Source organism: Rattus norvegicus, chromosome 3 (genome assembly GCF_021556685.1).
Source record: "Rattus norvegicus strain SHRSP/BbbUtx chromosome 3, alternate assembly SHRSP_T2T, whole genome shotgun sequence".
NCBI lineage: Eukaryota > Metazoa > Chordata > Mammalia > Rodentia > Muridae > Rattus > Rattus norvegicus.
In genome coordinates, this window is record NC_141536.1 from 130,892,298 (window position 1) to 130,913,840 (window position 21,543).

The window sequence follows — 21,543 nt, forward strand, 5'->3', positions numbered from 1 at the left end:
GCTTAGAATTTGAGAAATTGTCTTCAAGGACACCAATTTCCTATCCAATACCAAATGACCATAGAAATAGAATATATACAAGTAGCATTATATGGACTGAGTAGGTTATATTTAGGAATATATGTATATATGTACATATATGCACATAGCAACAATTAATAAAAAAAGAGGCCATGCATTTGAAATAGAGCAAGGATGGGTATGTGAGAGGCTTTGGATGGAGGAAAGGAAAGAGAGAAATGGTGATTATCTTGAATAGAAAAACAGTCCCAGGTTTAGGGACAGGGAGACAGAAGGATCCCAGGCATTTCCTGGACATGTATTCTAGCCTAATTAGTGAGCGCCAAGCTAGTGATACACTGTCCCCAAGAAAATGAATAGTGTTCCTAAGAATGACACCCAAAGTTGTCCACAATCTCCAAAAGTATATTCATGCTTGCACACAAGCAGGAAGATGTATACACGCATGCACACACACTCAAAAAGATAGACACGTATGCACACACCAGTGTGAGCACACATACGGGGCGGGTAGATGGGGCAGGGAGGGAAGGAGGGAAAGGGAGAGGAAGGTGGAGGGAGGGAGGGAGGGAGGAAAGGAGAGGGACATGGACAGGGAGAGGGAGGGGGAGAGAGGGAGGGAGGGAGAGGGACATGGACAGGGAGAGGGAGGGGGAGGGAGGGAGGGAGGGAGAGGGACATGGACAGGGAGAGAGAGAGGGAAAAGGAGGGAGGGAAGGAGGGAGGGAGGGAGGGAAGGAGGGAGGGAGAGATGTATATGCACACACACATGTTTCTGAAAAAGTTAAGATTGTCAAATGCACATCAGGGCTCCTCCTTCTCCTTTGCCTTCTTCTTCTTTCTTTCTGCTGGATGTTTCCTCTAGAAACATCTCAATTCCCTAACCCCCCAGGCCCTGCTTCCCTAAAAGCAAAACCAAAAGCAAGGAATTAGGCATAGGCTTTTTATTTAGGAGGTGATCACAAGAAGCCAGTGAGGAAACTTTAAGGGAAAGACAGGCAAAGGAGGGGAGCCAGCACACAACGGGTGATGAGCTGGACCAGTCTGACAAGAGCTCAGTCCTGTTTCCTGTCTTGCTCTGGGAACATTCATGACTCTCCCAAGCCTTACGTAGCCTCTTCTGTAAGCAGCAGGTTGGACATGCCTGTCTGGTCCAATCCCATGCTGTGCCCCAAAGAGTTTCTTCACTATTTCCCAGAAGACAGTGAGGGCTTCTGCTTGAGGAAACATCAAAGTTGGTCAAGAATTGCAAGCAAAATCAGTTTCAGAATCCCCAACCATGCAAAATTGATAGGGGAAAATATTTTATTCATCCCTGTTGATAATACTGAAAGCTGCTGTGTGTGTATGTATGCGTGTACCTGTGTGTGTCTGTGTCAATATGTATCTGTGTCTTGTGTGTGTCTGTATATGCATCTGTGTGTGTCTGTGTCAATATGTTTGGGTCTGTATGACTGTGTCTGTGTCAATATAGGTCTGTGTCTCTGTGTGTGTGTCTCTGTGTGTGTGCGTGCGTGCGAGCGTGCATGCGTGCGTGCGTGTGTGTGTGTGTGTGTGTTTCACTAAAAATGAACCAAACTCTTCCAAAGAACTTCCCTTAAGCAATTTTCTATGCTATGGAGGGCTAAAGCGCCACCTGGTGATCAACTGAGAAAATTGTTGGTCTGTGGCAGTCTGGAGGTGCTTGGTGACAGGTTTAGGGAGGTGCTGGTAGGAGCACACGGTGGGTCTTGGAAAGAAAAGAGGAAAGGGGTTTGTCAAGGTTTAGTGGCATGGACCTAAAACCCCTGAACACGGGAGGCTAAACCAGAAGCATCTTGAGTAAGAACCAACCTGAGCTGCTTATGAAAATATAAATAGAAGATGAATCTCCTCAAGGGGAAAAGAGAAAGACCGCTAGGCACCTCTTCACGTGCGTCCTGCCTATCCAGCGCTTCAGTTCACAGATTTCGCTCATGTTCCCTGTTGGTGTTCAGGCACACTTGGTACGTCATATATAACTGGCCACGAGTTTGTTTCAGTAAGTACAAACTATGACACAAAGCTACCAGACTGTCTAGAATCTACTTTTCCAGATGCGATGCTAAGTTGACTAGCCATTCTGTTTTTCTCCAGATGGTAAGCTGGTGTTTTCAGTACAATCCCTGCAGTAACCCCCACAGACAGTCATGTGCATATTGTGTGTTGTATATTAAGTTCCTATATATACGTGATTCAATAGCTAGGTAAGTTCATTTCGATAAAACCACCTAAAATATTAGTTAGACAGTATGGCTGGGTGTGGCTGCTATGGCTGAGGACATACCTTCTCCCCTATGCCACTCAGGCTCAATCAGTTCCTGGAAATACCTCACAGACACATCCAAGATGATGCTTCGATAATTCCTTATATATTCCTTCATCAGTCAAGTCGACACCTGAAGTCATCCGTGTCACGCGTGGCCATTTGATTCTCCCTGAGCAACCATAGTCTCCACAAATGCAGTGTCAGTCTACTCGGTCTCACCTTAGCACTGCAGCATCTAGATCAGACTGTGGCTCGCAGTCTACGTGCAAATCCTATTTGCTGGATAAGAGGGAAGAATGGAAAGGAAAGGGAGGGCGGAGAGAGAGTGGAAGTCAACGAACAAACCCACTAGGATACTAATGACCACTAAATGATAGAATGGGTACAGCAGTAGAATTGAGAGATTGGGGACCTAAGGTCCCAAAGCGTCAACCCAGGAGGTAAAACATGTCCACCTACCAGAACCATCAACCTCTGTTACTTTGTCCCCTTCAGATCTGTTCCCAGCAATCAGGAGCCTTCTCCAGACACTCTCAGCTCATTGCTTCTCAAATAGGCTGCAGAGATCTCTGGGAGATGCCCAGGTACAGCAGAGATGCCAGTCTAGTGAACCCTTTGCACAGTGCCCTGGGACCCTCCATGCAGAAAAAAGTACAAGACCGTTGGCCAACCTCCTCTGTTGAAAATAGAGTGTCTAACTTTTCCCAGGCTCTCATTTTCAGAATCTCTAAATACTGGGACCTGAAATGACTAAAAGTCTAAATATCTGCGATGTTCACATAATGACAATTATAAAACTAACAATAACAATCAACATGTTGCCCTTCTGTCAGGCACAGTGCAAAACTCTACAACTCTTCTCATGTTAGATGCAATTCTATCACATTGTTCTATCTCTATATGACATATTATATGTCATAACCTTTTGCATGCAAAACTTAAACACAGGAACCACATATTATTACATTGTGAGGTTATTCTGCACCTGGTGTCCCTGCTGGGGAAACTCCCATTCTGCTGAAGTAGCTGAATCAGGATGGAATCCCAAGCCTCTATGACAGGGAAGCAGCTCCTTCCTCTTCATTTGTTCCACTCAGGGGCATGTGAGACCCTTAAAAATCTCTTTAAAGGGGTGTCATTCAGGCTCCACTTTCCTGCCCTCCCTGATAGGTCACCCTGGGGGAGGGGGGACAAAGCAGGAACTCCCTGGGTTCTGGCCTCTGTTTCTAAGGACACAGTTTCTGCCTCTTCTCCACTCAGCCAGGGGAGGAAGGAGGCAGGAAGAATTCCAACTAGGCTGACTCCTTAAGAGCAGTTGTCTAACACAGAGACTTGTGTCCAGGATTATTAATATAGTCTGGAATCTTTAAATCATTCCACGAAGCATCTGAAATTTTAATTATTGATAGCCCTAATTACTTCTTTCATATGAATTTTGGAATGAAAGACCAATTTTATTTACTTTGTAAAAAGTGCTATCTTTGGTGGCTAATTATGTAAGGAGACAATCCAATTCTCTTTTTTAAATTTTCACTTTTAGACACATTTAACCTGTTCAACAAAAGAACTGGACGTGAAAGGTTCAGCGGATGAGTGTGCAGTCGTGGAGCCTGGTTACCTGGTTCAATCCCTAGAACCTAGAAGGGAAGGAGGGAACTGACTCCTGAAATTGTCCTCTGACCTACCTATGCATGCCACGGCATGTACACATACACACACACACACACACACACACACACACACACACACATATCATACATGCATACATGCATGCATACATACATACATACATACATACATGTCTCAGTTAATGTTTTACTGCTGTGAACAGACACCATGACCAAAGCAACTCTTAGAAGGACAACATTTAATTGGGGCTGGCTTACAGGTTCAGAGGTTCAGTCCATTATCATCAAGGTGGGAACATGGCAGCATTCAGGCACGCATGGTGCAGGAGTTGCTGAAGGTTCTACATCTTGTTCCGAAGACAAACAGGAGAAGACTGACTTCTAGGCAGCTAGGATGAGGGTCTTAAAGCCCACACCCATGATGACACATTTCCTCCAACAAGGCCACATCCACTCCAACAAGCCGACACCTCCTAATAGTGCCACTCCCTGAGCCAACCATATTCACACCATCACAATATATAATACACACACGCATACATCACACACATTGTGTATGTACACACAAACATGATAGTCACACATACGTCATGCATACATGTGTACACACACATACATACTGAAAAAGAGAGACTGAGAAAAAATTGAAATATAAAATCATAAGTACGTAAATGAACAAAAATAGCAAACCTTCCCAATATTACTGGCTGGTTTGTCAGCCTAGTGTTGCTGAAAGCTCAGGGCAGTGCCCAGCCTTTCGGGTAATCCTGCCTCAGGCCTTCAATGCATTTATATAGTTCAAGGCTGTTGTACAGGAGGGGACCCACAGTGACTAGTAGGTGAGACACCTATCTCCATCATATGAAGACAGGGGTGGAGGGGCAAAACCATGTGACATAATTATCTCTGCTCTGAGCAGAGTAAAGCAAGATGGCAGACAGGAAAGCCATCATGGGTTCTATAGTTAGTTCCATGACACCTTGGGCTTCCCAGAGTAACGCAAAGCAGAGCAGGCCCGGGTGGATTTGCCTTGGCTGCCTTCCTTTTCAAACCAGAGCAGATGAAATGGCCCAGGAGACGAGATCCCCTTTAGCTGATGTCTTCACCATAACAGGATAAACACTTGAGGAGACTTGAGGAACACCGCATCGGTGGTGTTCGACTTTAATGTTAATTAAAAACAGAAGGTAATTTTTAAAATTAATTCTGTAAAGACTATGAGAAGCATACTGTTGATCACATAATATGGAACTTCTGTCAGCAATGAGTCACTTTCACATGGTCATCGTTTCTGTTAACCACTAATTTACACAACATGTTCATGAGTTTATATACTTCCTGTCTGGGTCCTTTAAGCAAATCAATTAAAATCACCATCACCATAAACGTCATGAATGCTGACTGTTCAGACCCTAAAATCTGGTTGAGCATGAACTTGCTTCTTAGCCTCTGGGGCTAATATTCATGAGCACAGAAGGTACCAATTATCTGTGCCCAGGTGATAGATTACAGCATGAGCTGGTATCAGATGAGAGCACAGATGAGATTTCAGGGTTCTGCTGAAATCCACTGGGCCTTTGCAGCCCCAGGGCACCAAGCTGTGTCTTCTAAATGTGTGAAGAGGAGAGAGACAGAGTACTATGACCATTAATGAAATGTGCAGACCTGGGGGTGAATTGTATGGAAATGCCAGCTATACAGCCTGTAGCTGTCCCCACCTATCAAGTCATGTCAACCAGTAGAGCATCTTACAGATGTGAAAACACTGACCTCCAGCCCCTCCAGTCCCTCCAACACCTCTCTTCCTGTCTCCCACTACCTTCCCATTGCTCACAGGTCATCTGAGAGCACAGGAGAGATAGAGGCCCTTCCTAAAAGACTTCAGGTCACCCTGAGCCTGTGCCTTGATCACTAATAGTGCTGTCATTTGCAAAATTAATACTGTATCTCATTCAGTTAATTCATGCCTCAGTCCTCCGGAGGTTAACATGATTAAAAAGAAATGCCAAGAGCCTGGCCCCAAGAATATGAATGAGTCCGACTCTCAGTATGTGGCCACCCCTACCTCCCTCGATGCTAAAGCAGCCAGATAAATATACATCAGCTCTCGTGCTTTCTATTGTTCAGCACAAAGGGAGCGTGTGACGGGGTGAAGTAAGAAGCACACTAAGGAACTGGAGTTGTAAAGATGAAGAAGGTTCAAGAAGCAGCTGCCTGCCCACACTGACTCTGACAAACCTAGGGCAGCATCAGCCAGCTGATGGGACAACCAGGGCTACTTTAGCCCGTGTTACGTTTGCCTCATCTTGCTTTTTGAGGTTGACTGCTCAAGCCTGGATAATTAGTACCAGAAAAAATTCAAAGCCATATGAACTTTCTCCTTAAAACAAGAGAAAATTGCCCTCTCTGTTTACCACCCACAAAGCAAACACAAGTTCACTTAAAATTTTTTTCTATTCCAGCTTATTCTGTAGCCCAGTGGTCTCTATGTTAAATTGTTGCAGGCCTGTTAGGAATTGAACCCAAGATCATGCATACATACATACATATATACATACATGCATGCATACATACATGCACAAATACACATATATACCTGTGTGTTTGTGTATGTATATTTGTGTGTGTATGTATGTATGTATGTATGTATGTATGTATGTATGTATGTATTAGGCAAGCACTCAACCACTGAGCTACATCACCATTTTTTAATGTTTGTTTGGAACAAGATCTTAGTAAGTAGACCATTCTGATCTTGAACCTACAGTCTTCCTACTTCGACCTAAGTTACTTCTCTTAGGTATGGGTTGCACAGGCCTAAGTGTCTTGAACTAAACAAATTTAAAAGCATATGAACTTTCTCCTTAAAACAAGAAAATTACAGGCATGCACCACTGTGCCATGCGACATTTCTTCTTCAGTAAATAAATTAGATATAAGTCCATAGCCATATATAGTCTTAAGCTTTCTGAAAATACAACTTCTGAAAAGTTCAGACCAAGTCTTCTTAATCTAAATGAACTTCATCCAAAAGGAAAGATATCAATTCATAATTGAATGTTAGTTGGCATAAATGGCTGACCTGACTTCAGGGTCAAGGCAGAGGGCTGAGGGATTAATGGCTGTCCATGGCCTTTATTACTTGTTCTTCTGAACCTGTTATTTCTGCTGGAGAGGAAACATACAGACACACCAGATACAGACATTCATCCTTAAGAATCCACTATCTGAGGTAAATATCCAGCACCATGTTGGACCCGGGAACACAATAACAGCACCCCAGGCACCAAAACGCCTTGCTGACAAGACATAAAGCACTGTTACCCCTGAAAAGCCTAAAGGGGTTGTGGGAGAAACTTTGATCCAAGCATGGGTGGTGAACCCCACATCACTGAGGAGACAGGAAAGATGCCTAGCCTCTTGAGGTAAGAATAGGCAGCAAACATGGACTGGTCAAGGCCCCACCCCCACCCCAGTACATATATAGCAGAGGACCGCCTAGTCTGACCTCTGTGGGAGAAGATGCACTTAATCTTGGAGACACTTGAGGCCCCAGGGAAGGGGAACTCCTGTTGGGGGTAGGGATCACCCGACCACCCTCTTAGAGGCGAGGAGGAGAAAGAATGCCATGAGGAACTGTGTGAAAAGGGGGACCTCGAGGGGGAGCAAAGACTGGAATGCAAATAAATAAAATAACTTTTTAAAAAAGAATAGGCCTTGGAAAGAAAAACAATATCTTGTCAACTTCCTCGTGCCCTGAAAGACCTGAGTGGCCTCTATTTAAATTGATTTGCATTGTGTTAGAGAACAGTGATTGAGAAATAATGTCCTTGAATAATAATGTCCTTTGTCCATAAGTCTTTTCCTATGGCTTCATGTGAACTAAGAATGGAGATTTGGGACCCAGATTTTAGCTAGACATGGCCTGGGCATTTCACTTCGTAATCCTTGTATTAGCTCAATGTCTGTTGCTATAAGAAAATACTTGAAACTGAGTTATGTATAAAGAGGTTTATTTGGCTCATAGCCTTGAAAGATGAAAGGCCAAGATCAGGAAACCTCATTGGACCTGGCAGAAACACAGACAAGAATGATTACTTGGTGACAGAAAGCCAGAGCATAGGGAAGTTCAGTTTTGCTCTTTTTCTAACAACTCACTCTCATGGGACCCACCCAGGGTCCTCAGTGAACCACCTTAATCCCTTCCAAGAGCAATGCCCCCACAACAACCTAGTTACCTCAGATCTCATATTGCTATTGAGTACACGGGACCCAGCTCAAATCTTAGGAGACACATTCAAACCACAGAAGTCCCCACAGTTACTTCACCTTCCCCACACTCTCGACCACAGCTGGCATAACCCACATGATGAAGCCTTGTAGGGAGCAGTCTAGACCAATCAGCCACATCTGGAGGAGTCCGTTGGCTGGAGAGTTAACACTGAAGAGATCTTGTAGTCAGCCAGGGGTTGCTATGAGGAGCTTGGCAGAGGAACAAAGAAGCTTCTTTGTTCTTTTGCCTTGTGACCCTGTGTGCAATTCTGATTTGCCCAGTTCAGTCCTAACCATCAGGCTCTAATCCTCTCTGGCAGGATGTCACTCCCCAAAGGCATTAGAGGGTAACAGACTTCCAGACATACCACGAGCATAAGGAAGGGACTGTACCAAACACCTCATTGCTGACCACTTATATAGTGTGCTCCATTCCCTCTCAGCTATGATGAACTGACAGTGCCTTTTTCTTTTTTATCTCACCTCTGGTAACATTCCTGTCCCCCACTCTCTGAGCCCTGGAGCTTTTTTGCTAAGTGTCAGTTGTCTCCCTCTTTCCACACAACTATATTCACCCTAAAAACCTTGCTCCCCTCCCCCCATCAACAGCAGTCAATTGTGCACCACTGGAGGCTGGGTTCCCACTTAGTCACTTAGTAAGGATACCCTTGCATATTATGTCTCCCCATTAAGAACACAAGTAAATTCGTCTCAAGGAAACATGTGAGTCAAGTCTGAAAAGGAGTGGTTAGGGCAGCCTGAGCACCATTTTTGACCCTCAGACTCCATGGTATTTGAGGGCACTGAAGGTCCCCAGCTCCTCCCAGAACCCAAGCTTTTCTCCACCCCCATGTCTTCCGAGAACTGGAGTGTCAAAGTCTTGTTTTCTTGTCCAACCTGTGCATAGGTATCCGGATGCTGGACCAGCCCTTTATGACTGACATCATCGAGGCCTCCTCCATCAGCCACATGCCTCAACTGATCGACATCTACAGTGCAAGCTGGGGCCCCACAGACAACGGGAAGACAGTTGATGGGCCCCGAGAGCTCACGCTCCAGGCCATGGCTGATGGTGTGAACAAGGTAAAGACTTTCCTGTCACCACAAGGCCCCAGTCCACCCATGAGGTAGAATATGGAGGGTAAAGTGGTGGTGACATACAGTTAATAGAGTGGCAGGGACAGGGAGAAGTAGGTCTATATCCCTATAGACCTATATGTTAGTTTAGATCCTGTGGAAGATAGAAACGGAGTTGGCTTTAGTGGTGCAAGAGGCGCATGATAAAGAATTCCTAGAGATTATATTACAGAGCAGGAGTCACCTAATCAGGACATGAGCCAGGCTCAGCGATCAGAGCACTCCTGAGCCAAGACCGCATCCCAATGCCTAGTACTCAAGAAGCTCTCAGCAAGTGAATTCACCCAGCCTACCCTGCTTTGTTGCCTATAAAATAGACGTTTGTGGAATCCTACAAGGGATTGGGAACATTATGGTAAAATACAGTCATGGCACTGGAAATACTCACAGTCCCACGCACAGCTGACCCTTAGTCAACTCCCCAAGACTTCATGGCACAAACACAGCCTCTGCAGATGTGGGCCCTATGCATCAGGAATTCAGAAAGGGCACATTGGGAGTGGCCTGACTTTTCTCCTCTGGAGGGCCTAAAGTGTCAAAGAACATGTGGTTTGAGCATTAGTTCCCCAACTGTCCTCACAAACTGGTCTGAGTTGCTGTATTTAAAGCCCTGGTCCCAGCAAGCCTTGGGGATAGAGGTGATGAGAGATGCCATGTCTCAGCCCAGACTGCCTGCTGAGGCCAAGGCTTCATTTGAACAAGATTCTATCAGCAGCTAAGGGACATTGTTGTTTCTGACTCGGGATCTACGAGTTGTAACCCTAAGATACTAAGACCCTAAAATGGCACTTTAAACATACACACACACTAAACAGAAAGGGAGTGACAACCACTTACATTCTGGGAGTAACAGGGTCATGTGAATATTTGGTGACCAAGCTGTATGCCCCGCCTATCTCCATACTGCAGGAGCAGACATCCAGGGAGCTCGGCTGAAGGATGTCTTTTGAGGAAGCAGGAATGGCCAGGGCAGTAGGATGGTTCGGGCAGGTCCTCAGATAGCTGAAGGAGAGTTGGGCTGCCTGAGTTCCAGATGGCCGTAAGATATGTGGAAACCCACACTAGGGCTCTGAAGTCCAAGTCCTAGGCCACCCTCACCCCATCTGTTCTCCCTGGCTTTAGCTCTCACTCTCTTCCGTCCTTTCTTCTCTTTCTTGGGACACATATTCAGGTAGCACAAAGGTCCCCTTCCCATCCTTGCTCATCACAACATGGCAGCCTCTGTTCTGCTTGTCCCCACTGCTTCCAGGGAGATATTGGGCCCAAATTAGGAGACATGTCCTCCCCAAGCCTAGGCTGAAAAATTAATATGGCATTATGTGACTCAGAGTATGAAGGGGTCAAGGACAGTGACCTGTCTAATGCCTTCTTTTTCTCTTCTGTGGAGTAACAACTTATGATGGTGACTATTCAATAGTCACCGCCCTCTAACGGAGAAGTCTCTCATGCACTGTTAAATTCTGTCAAGGGCCTGAGCATAAGTATAATACCATATTTCCCTCTCTGCTACACGGTTTAGTAGTGAACCCAATCCCTCCTCCTGAGCTCTCATCACTAGGTGTCTCAGAATATAACCTAATTTGGAATTCAAGTCATTGCAGATATAACTAGTGACCATGAAGTCATGGTCAAGTGAGTCAGGCCCCTAAGCCAGTATGATAAGAATAAGAGTCCACAGCTATTAAACGAAAGTGTTTGCCCACAGATATGCTCAAAGGGAGAATGTTGCACAAAATTGAAGACAGGATCCATATACAAGAAAACAAATGCCAAGGTGCCAGGGAATCACCAGAGACGGGGGAGGGTGTGGAAGAGCTCTCCTCCAAGGTGGAGAGGAAGCAATTCAGTTGATACTTCAGTCTCCAACAGGTAGATTCTAGGGCAGCTAGGCAATGAGTATCTGTTGTTTAAAACACCCAGTTTGTAGTACTTTGTTATGGTTCTCCTAGAAAATTAATGTACCCTTCCAATCTTGTAAGAGACAATCAAAAAGGGCATTTGGCCAGACTCTGTAACAATGTGGAAAGGCCCGGTCACTTTTCCAGTTCACCTTGATGCCCCCTGCTCTCTCTTTTATAGCCAAGAAGGCCGATCACTGGTCCAGTGGCACGTTTTTCTTCTCTTTTGCAAACTCAAAATACTATCTTCCTTTACTCTTTATCATAATTGAAGAGCAAGCATTCAAAACTCTACAGAAAACCACATCCAATCAAAATCCAGAGCTATGGAAGCCTAGCCCCAAGGGATACATCTACAAAACACGGCCACATCTATGGTTCAGAGATCATTATGTTAGATAGAGCAGAGAGATCGTAAGAGCCAGAGGACCAGAGAGTTTGCTGTGAGAATGTGTCTCCTGGCAACTTCAGAAGCTCCACCATAAAATCTCACCGATACGACTGCCTAAACAGGAGCTGGACAAGAATGACGCCTATAGAGTTGCCAAAGTGGATAGAGGATTGTTGTAATTCAATCTTAATGACAGAAATGTTCCTGTGCACCTGCTGACATCACACTGATAGCTTGAAATCAGGCATGGGAGCTGGCAAATAGAGCTTCTATGTCCCTCTTCCGAGAGGAGCTTGTTCACCAACATAACCCTGGTTTTCCTTCATTCGTAGAAGTTACAGATTCCATATGCCCCCCCTGTATGTAGAAGACAGCCTTGGCCTAGCAAGGCTTAAAGTTCCCCTTGGGAGGGGAAAAACTAGGATAAAAGCCCCTGAGAACTTGAATTGTTTCTGCAAAATGACAAGTTTTCAACCTGAGTCACCATTTATCCTATCCATCAAGAACAGTCTTGCTGAGTAAGCTGTGACCTCTCTCTTTAAGAGTTGTCTCCCTTACGTTCAACACAAAGTTCAAGAATCACAGAGTGCTGAAGTACACGGCTTCGTGTCATCTGCTACCCATCAGTTCCTACACTTGGGTAAGCCCTGTTGGGGAACTAACAAAATGATGTTCTGTTACAAGGCTGTGGCCATCCGCCATTGCAGTTGAGCCAATCCGAATCAGTATGGAGGGACCTGATATTTGATGGCACGGGGCAAAGGTCCTACCAATGGGACCCGGTGGCAGGAGGTGGGGTTGCTGCCCTGTCTCAAATAGTCAGGGCGCATTTTGACACATCAGCAGCTTGCTGTCTTAACACGTGATTCACCTCATGATTGACAAAGAGCATGCGTCCAACCCGGGAGCACAACAGTGGACATGATGTGTTTTGGCACCCGAAGCTGGAAGAGTCAGGCAAGTTTGTAATAAATGCCTTCCGTCCACATTTGCAATGCAGATCCCCTTCAATCAGGGCATCCCCCAGTGGCTCCTGTCATTTACCATGCCTCTCAATGTCACATCTCAGAGCTGGCTCCTTCTCTTCACTCCATCCGTAACCTCCCTGACTGCAACTGAAAGGCCTTTTCGAGTGTGATGGTTCTGCATAACATGCCAAGATTTCTGGGAAGTAGGAAAAGAATCTCATGGCTTACCTTCAGACAACAGCACGCGAATATTGTGAAGAGGAAGAGTGCACCATGCAGTGGGAAATAAGTTTTCCCATTTGACTTTTCCCTGGGCTTTGTTTCAAGATAACACTTTTTAGACAGTTTGGGGGTATTTTTTTAAGTGATGGCATAGTATAGAAAAGCAAAGGGGTCCTCCTCATCAGTTACTTGACTTACTCTAAAGAAAAACCTCCTAGGGAGGATGATATCCATCCACACACAGGAGTCTGACTGTCAGTATCACAGAGAGGCAGTTCTTACATTTGTCTTTGAATATTAATATCCCACAAAAGGCTTTTGTTTAATGAATATAATAGCCATAAAAATGAGGAGGAAAATGAAGAGGTGGGTCACGAGGCTCTTAACAATGCCCACCCTGTTTGGCATAGTCTTTACCATCCCCAAGTGCCTAGCATGTGCTTCACACACAAACCACACTTATCTGGATCTTTAGAAATGTCAGCTGGCCACTTCTAGATTTTTTCAGTGGAAGCTTTAAGAGGCATCAAAGAACAGGAAAGATGGAAGGAAAGAGATTAGCAGACAAGATGTCTCCGTGGCCAAGTGCTTTCCTGCCAATCACAAGGCTCTGGGCTTGGTCCCCAGAATCAAAGGAAAAGAATGAACTCTTTCCCTTTGGCCTATGGCCTCTTTAAATTGGTAGTGTACATATTACGTTTATAGTTAAAGCATTTGTCACAGTATAGCTGTTGGTAGCAGAGATCCAAAATGATTGCGCTCTACCTGTGCTGGTTAGTTTTGTGTTACCTTGACATGAGCTAGAGACAGCTGGAAAGACGGAACCACAGTCAAGAAAATGGCCTCAGCAGAATGGCCTATATAGGCAGGCCAATAGTGCATTTTCTTAATTAGTGGCTGATATGGGAGGGTCCATCTCACTGTAGGTGCTACACAAGAGCAGGCTGAGCAGGCCACGGAAAGCAAGCTAATAAAGCAGCATTGTCCCATGGCCTCCAAGTTCCTGCCTTGAATCCCTGACCTGAATTCTCTGAAGGATGGACTACAAACTGTAAACTCAAACTCTTTCCTCCCCTGGTTGCTCTTGGTCATGGCGTTTTACCACAGCAATAGAAACCTAACTGGGACACAGTGTGAGTAGAACTCAAGTTCAGATGTAACCTTGGGCTTTCCACCCACACCAGCCTCCTCGAAATAACTTTGAGGCTTTTTATATATGAATAAATGCCTAGGCCAAAGGCCTTGGATCATCCCCTAACTATCTTATAACCTAAATTCTGTTATTCTCTTCTACGTTCTGCCACGTGACTGGTTAGCTGGTCCTTGGTAACAGGTGACCTCTTCCTCTGTGGGGCCGAACCTCCCCCCATTCCCTGATGTCCCACCTTCTAACCCCACCTCAGCTCATTGGCCAATCGGCTTCTTATTGGCAGGTGAATCTTCCACACAGTGCACAAGAGATTATCTCTACATTCAGGACTTAAGTTGATGTTATTTGGGAGGTAAAGGGGGTACCAGGGGTGAATAGAGAGGTGAGGGAGAACCAGAAAGGATCAGTTCAGGCCTTATATTCAAGCAGGCTACCCACGTGAGCAATTAAAATCATAGAATATCAGAAATCCACATAAAACACACAGTAAAATGTGTTCTGTGCAAAGGAGCTAAAGCCATTGAGATTTACTCCCAAGGGGTGACAGTGCCCTACCAGTCAAAGCCAGAGGCAGGTAGATGGAGAAGCCTTCAGCCTGTTAGGAAGAAGCCTTAGACAAAGAGATGCCCACTCTGGTATTCAGAAATCCCATGCACAAGAGGTTCTGAGGCCCAGGGGATCTGGGGTGCCATCTGCCATCTGTTACAGTAAATGGAGTTCAGCTAAAGCAATATCTAATGAGAGACCTCCAGTCAAAGCTCGACCTCGGAAATAGTTCACCATGTGGACAAAAGGATGCAGTTCTTGCAGGGGGAGGGATGAAGCAACAGACAAGCCATCAGAGAGCACAGTATCTCATCTTCCAGCATCTTCCGTTCCTCTGACAACCGGAAGAATTCAGACAACACGAACGAACCTTGACGGTGACAGGACTCGTAAGGTTCTTCCCTCTCATAAAGGGAGCACAGCCTCCAGGAAAGCCTGGAACATTCTGCCTGGTTCTAATGGCTGTATCTCAGCCCCATTATCAATCACTTCTAAGGACTGCTACTAGAGAGAGCAAATAATTGGTTTCGGAATAGTTAAAGACCAGCTGCAGGAATTCTCTGTGGTGCTGATGAGACTGAGTTGGGACAGGGCATAGTGCAAGCATCAGGTTTCTGCACTAGAATACATGAAGATGAGCCCCTTGTGAGAGAGTGGCTCAAATGCCACCATCCAGGAGGGAGGGGTACAAGGGCTGGCCGAGGAGAAGGTGATCAATCAGGTGCAGGCCAGGCAAAGCCCTGGTGCTGTTCGTGGAAATTTAATCAGAGTGTGGGTCAAATAGTGTGGCACCAGTGGCAGGGCCTCGCAGGCGATGGATGCCTCATGCCACAGAGCACTCAGGGAGACCAGATGTGATTTATCCTCTGAAGCCCAGTGAAGCCTCACATTTGGGTGAGGAATGCTTAGCACGAGCCTGCAACTTGGCCTCTGAAATGGTTCACCTACCATTGCAAGTCTTCCCTGCGTTTCTGGGACAAAAAAGAAATAGGGGAAGGCAGAGGCTTCGGATCAAGGTGTTCACAGTCAGTTTCAGCTACACAAGGAGTTCAAGGCCTGGGCTATATGAGCTCCTGCAGCACAAAGGGTAGGTCTCCCTGGCATGTGCAAGACCCTGGATTCAAGCCCAGCTCCACAAAAAAATTATATTGGCAATTATGATGTATAGATGTTAATACTACAGTCATTATACAGAGCAAAAATATGTGGATGAAGAATCTTCAAACATACATTTTTTCTCATCAAAAATGTCTTCTTTTAATAACTCTGCCAAAGAAAACAGAGCTAAAATGACATATATATAAATATATATAAAGAGAGAATGGAAAAAAATATGTTTATTTTAAACATTATGCAGGTTTTTTTAAACTAGAATAATCCTCCACATGTCTATAAAAGAAGAATTGTGAAATGTCTATTTAATAAGGCTAATAAAACATGACATAGAATAGTATTAATCACATGAGTAGATGTTAATTATATAATAGTAAAAAGCACATTTTTAAGCAGGACAAATAAAATGAATCTGTCTCATTATCCCAGGTTCATTTCTAAAGCTATAATAATATTTTGCCCCTGTCTATAAAACTGTCAGGAACCCAAAAAATTGCACTAAGAATCATTTATTCTCGGGTTATAAAGAATTCCTATTTTCTTCTCCATAGTCTGTAGATTTCAATTTTTTTTCAATTTTTTTTTCGGAGCTGGGGACTGAACCCAGGGCCTTGCGCTTGCTAGGCAAGCGCTCTACCACTGAGCTAAATCCCCAACCCATATTTCAATTTTTATATATTGCATGTACTTTTCACAATAAAAAGTTAAATAACTTTTTACAGCACATTAATTAGTTTAAAGCGCTAAGATGTCAGAGTGGAAACCAGAGGCAGAACCCAGCACTTGGGAGGCTGGGGCAGGAAGATTTCTGTGAGTTTGAGGTCACAAAACCAGGGTGGACTATAAACCTTTGCTTCCATTTGGTGGCAGCCCCTCTGCAGCCCAGTCCCCTCCCACAGCCTCATTCATGCATCTGTGACCAACCGGAAGGTAAGCTAGAGACTTACTGGTCTAAGGAAGATCTCACAGGCGTCTGAGAGCTGTGGACTATCAGCTGTTGACTATTTGACTGGGCTCTGTGACTATCGTCAATCAGACTAAGTCAGACTGATTGCCATGGTGTAACCAATCTCTGAGACATAGCAGAGATGCACAAAGTTTTCTAAGTTTGGGGCTTAGAATCTTTGCCCACTGGATGTCTCTCACATTTTAATGGGCATATTAAGACATGAAGCCAGTCAGGATCAAAGAGGTAGAAAATAGACCCCCTCTCCTCTTGGGCAAAACTGCAACATCATATCACAAAGGGCATCTAAACCTGGACTTATACAAGTAGAGGCCACAGTAACATCCCCCACACCAAAGTGTTTCTTTGTGTCACGGTTAATTAACTGGGTGGCAGTCTGCTCAGGAGCTGGTAAGGGAGGGTGTCCCAGGTATTTTGCCCTAACAGGAATCTGGGTATATGTCCCTCCACACCTCATGCAGAAACCATCTGTTTCTCCTCCGCTGTGGTTGCTGAGAGCAGCCGCTTGTCTTGATGGAGTCTTTTAGTCGTACACATTTACCAAGAATCTGAAGATGATTCCCAGTTAGTAATCAATTATTTGCGGACTTATTGACACCCTCGGTGGCAGGTTAATTAATTCCCAGTCCTGTTAGAAGAAATTCAGAATGCCACTTCTCCTTGTCAAGAGGCAGACAAACCTTGGAGGTGATCCAGAACCTTGTTTCCTAATGACATCTCACCTTAAACCACTGACTCAAAACCATAGACACTTGGCGGCCTCACAAAGGCAGGCTTCCTCTGTCTCTCTGACTCCCAGACCCTCACTCTCTTTCCCTCTCCTCCCTTTCTCCTCCCCCTCTCTCTCTTCCACCCCATCCAGCCACCCTGCTCCAAGTCGTGGAGGGCTGGTATACCTGCCCCTCACTCCTCACTCACCCCACCCACCCCTAACCCCATTCCTTCAAGGAGTGCAGAAGAAAAAGCAAGAAGCAAATGGCCCAGTCCTGGCTGAGTCATTCAAGAGACTACTCACGGAGGGCAGGAAAGATAAAAATACCCAGAGCAAGGACTGAACAAGAGCCACACTGACTTCAGTCACTCATAACACAGCTTGTCTTCTGTAACTAACGGCTGAGTTAATGGCCGAATGGGAGCAACTACCGTGCTAACCTCTTGAGCTCAGATGTCATTGGCTATTTGTTATTTCCCGACATTAGGCTTTATCCCTAGAGTTGGTCCCTCGCACAGGCCAAATGGCAGGAAGCATTTAAAATCCAACTGGGTTTTTAAAAAAAAAAAAAAAAAGCTATGTGCACATATGTAGGATTTTTATATTATTTTGGTTACACATATTCTCTGGACTTCATATACATCTTATGTAGTTCAATATAAGCATACTTATGTAAAATAACTATCACTATAAATACACTTAACTTTTCTTTTCCATATATTTTGATACTTTTTATAATGAGCATGTTACCTTTTTCTGATGAGTTCTTTGGTGAATTTTAAGACTTTTTTTAAAAATCATTTTATTGGTAAATTTTAAGGTGCTGCTTCCAGCTTTTGGTAACCTCCTATTCTCAGCTAAAATTATAAATTCTGGTGACTTTATATCATTCTGAGCAACGATATCGTTCCCACTAGCTCCCATCAGGAGACTAATGTCTGGCCAGGTAAAATGAAGTGGGTTGTTTGAGCTGCATTAACTCAAATCTTGACCCTGCCTAAGCCAGGACCTTACCTGGAGAGGAAACCCTCCCTGAAGCCCAAGTCAAAGCCCTGCAGCTCCTCAATGTTGGACTTAGCATCATATCTTCCTTCCTCTGCCAGGGCCGTGGGGGCAAAGGCAGCATCTATGTGTGGGCCTCCGGGGACGGTGGCAGCTACGATGACTGCAACTGTGACGGCTATGCGTCAAGCATGTGGACCATCTCCATCAACTCGGCCATCAACGACGGCAGGACCGCCTTGTATGACGAGAGCTGCTCTTCCACCTTGGCCTCTACGTTCAGCAACGGGAGGAAGAGGAATCCCGAGGCCGGTGTGGTGAGTTCAAGCTGCTTCCTGACCAGTTCCCTTGTGACCAGGAGCCCCTCGGTAAGAGGTTTGTCTCCCGACTCTATCCCCTTCTCTTCATAAATTATCATGGCTTCTCGGGAGAACATCTGCTTTCTCCGTGTCCAGCTGTGCTTGACCAAGGTAGAGACCTACGTTCTGCAGATGAGAAGCGAGGTCATGTGATGAGCCTTTCCCACTTCATTTCCCATAGATCTCCTTGTTTTGATCCAAGTGATGATGAGCTCTGGCTTATCAATACGTTTCCCTGGCATGTCACTTAGGAGAATAACAATTTTAAGGACTGAGGCATCACATCACAAGTCCCAAGAAAACACCCCAGTAAGAAGTAAGAAACAGGGCTGGAGAGATGGCTCAGTGGTTAAGAGCACCGACTGCTCTTCCAGAGGTCCTGAGTTCAATTCCCAGCAACCACATGGTGGCTCACAACCATCCGTAATGGGATCTGATGTCCCCTTCTGGTGTGTCTGAAGACAGCTACAGTGTACTCATATACAAAATAAATAAATAAATCTTTTAAAAAAAAAAAAAAAGTAAGAAACACCACCAGGCTAGGAATGAGGCTGCAGACGGTAGAACTCTTGCCTTAGCATATACTTGAGCCTGATTTGGATCCCCAGTACAGAAAAATGATAATTATAATATCAGTGGGTGACTTATATGGCTTCTCCCCTCCTAACGGTGAGCAGCAAGCAGCACAGTTGTGTATTTCCTCAGGGGGAGAAAGTGTGATTTTATCAGATTATAAAACAGATCCATGACTTTAAGAGTCACAGGGTACACTCATTCTCATTCTCTCTCTCTCTCTCTCTCTCTCTCTCTCTCTCTCTCTCTCTCACACACACACACACACACACACACACACACACACACACACACACATCACCCCAGAGAAAACCATCTTCCTCCAGAGCAACTGGTGTAACAGTAACTGACCCCACATACGCCTTGGCTGCTGAGCACAATAAGCCTTTAAGGATCCCTCCCTCCCTTGCTACCTTGCTCACATTCCAGTCTTTCCTCAGTCTTCTATGCCAGACATTTGACATAAGGTTAAACTTGGCTGGCCTCCCACTGCCATTGAGACTCCTCTCCGAAAGAGTTCGGGAGCCTGGAACACGGTCATTATTACCCTTAGGGTTTCAACACCACAGTCTCCTCTGGTCTCTCAGCCTTGGCCAGTCAGCCTCATAGGTGATGGAGAGGAAGAAACCTTCTGCCTAGATGAGGTGTGCCCCTTAACAACTACTAACCCGTCTGTGGGCCTCCTAAGATTAGTGAAGAGGATATGCCTGCACCTTCCAAGCAGCATGGGACCTCAACGCCTCTGACTCATCCAAAGCCAAACAGAAGGGAACAGTGGAGGCCACCCCTCCCCCATGCTGTTCTGCTGTGGTACCTCACTCTAGCTTCTGGAAGCCTGGCCCTTACCCGAAGGCCCCAAGTGTCTTCAGCCCTTATCTAGGACCCTTGTTGTACTTGCCTGGTGAAGGGCCCTTTTTTAATATTGTAATTTTCCTTATAGACAGCTTTAAACCTTCCTAATTCTTTGTTCCTCAAGATAATAATAATAATGATGATGATAATAATAATAATAATAATAATAATAATAATAATAATCTCTCTTAGCTGGGTGGTGGTATACACACTTTGAATTCTAGCACTTGGGAGGCAGAGATAGGTGGATCACTGAGTTTGAGGCCAGCCTAGTGTACCGATTGACTTCCAGGACAGTCAAAGCTTCACAGAGAAACTCTGCCTCAGAAAATTTAAATAGAAATTAATTAATTAATTAATTAATTAATACCTCTCTAGAGACCTTCCTAGTGCTGCAACCATTTAATACAGTTCCTCATATTGTCGTGACCCCTCCCCCAACTATAAAGTTATTTTTGTTGCTACTTCATAACTGTAATTTTGCTAGTGTTATAAATATGGGATATGCAGGATATCTGATATGTGACCCCCAGGGCGGGGGGCATGAGCCACAGGTCGAGAATGGCTGCTACAGAGGGAGAATTTCTATGGTTAATACATGATCTCGAAAACTGTAGCTCTCACAAATATTGAAAATGAAATTGTTCTCATTTAACAGTCTGGTAGCACTCAAGTATCCACATCCTCCCATGAATAAAGCTTGGAGGTAACCAGCACATGTCAGGGTTTCTTGGCACGACTCAGAATCTCTTTGTAAATTTTAGACAGAGAAGAATATTTGTTTTGAGTAACCTGCCCTTCCTAGGTAGACTTCAGATATTTAGTCTACTATGGGGATGCCACTTTCCCTTCTGGAAGACAAAACTGCTAATACGAGTCATGATATCTCGGGATGGACTCATGATGATAAGTCCAAAGGCCGAGCTCAGTGCAGCCCAACCCACCACTATCAGCTGCTCACATAGTTTGCATAAGATAAATGGATGCCACTCTGAGCCTAGCCTGTCTGGAGTTCAGTGTGGTTCGTTCATTCATTATTCAATATCTTCTCTTCCAGGCTACCACAGACTTGTATGGCAACTGTACTCTGAGGCATTCTGGGACATCTGCAGCTGCTCCTGAGGCAGCTGGCGTGTTTGCATTGGCTTTGGAGGCTAAGTATGTTTCACCTTGGAGCTGGAAGCCAGCTCTGAAGGGTAGACTAGTGTGTGTCTCTCCACCCACATGCCACGGAGACAGGCATGGATGTGAGCGCCTAGAAAGTCAGGGGCCTAATGAATCCAGCTAGACATTTTTAAAAGGCTCATGGTCCTTACATGACACCCAGTCACACGCACACATCGTAAAACGATATGCCCGAAAGAGCGGATGTCTCCAACACCCACAATACAAGTCAGCAACTTATTTGCACACCAAAATACAGCACAAACACATTTCTTTCTTCG

The 21,543-nt window shown here is 45.0% G+C and overlaps 1 protein-coding gene across 3 annotated transcripts in view; it reads left to right on the forward strand.

The window, feature by feature from the left end:
* Positions 1 to 21,543, forward strand: part of Pcsk2 (proprotein convertase subtilisin/kexin type 2) — a 304,858-nt gene that overhangs the window by 264,722 nt on the left and 18,593 nt on the right. For all 3 annotated transcript variants that reach the window (XM_087649001.1, XM_087648999.1, NM_012746.2), the window contains 3 exon segments: positions 9,116 to 9,291; positions 18,416 to 18,631; positions 21,156 to 21,256. In XM_087649001.1, the coding sequence (XP_087505127.1) occupies positions 9,116 to 9,291; positions 18,416 to 18,631; positions 21,156 to 21,256 (493 nt within the window).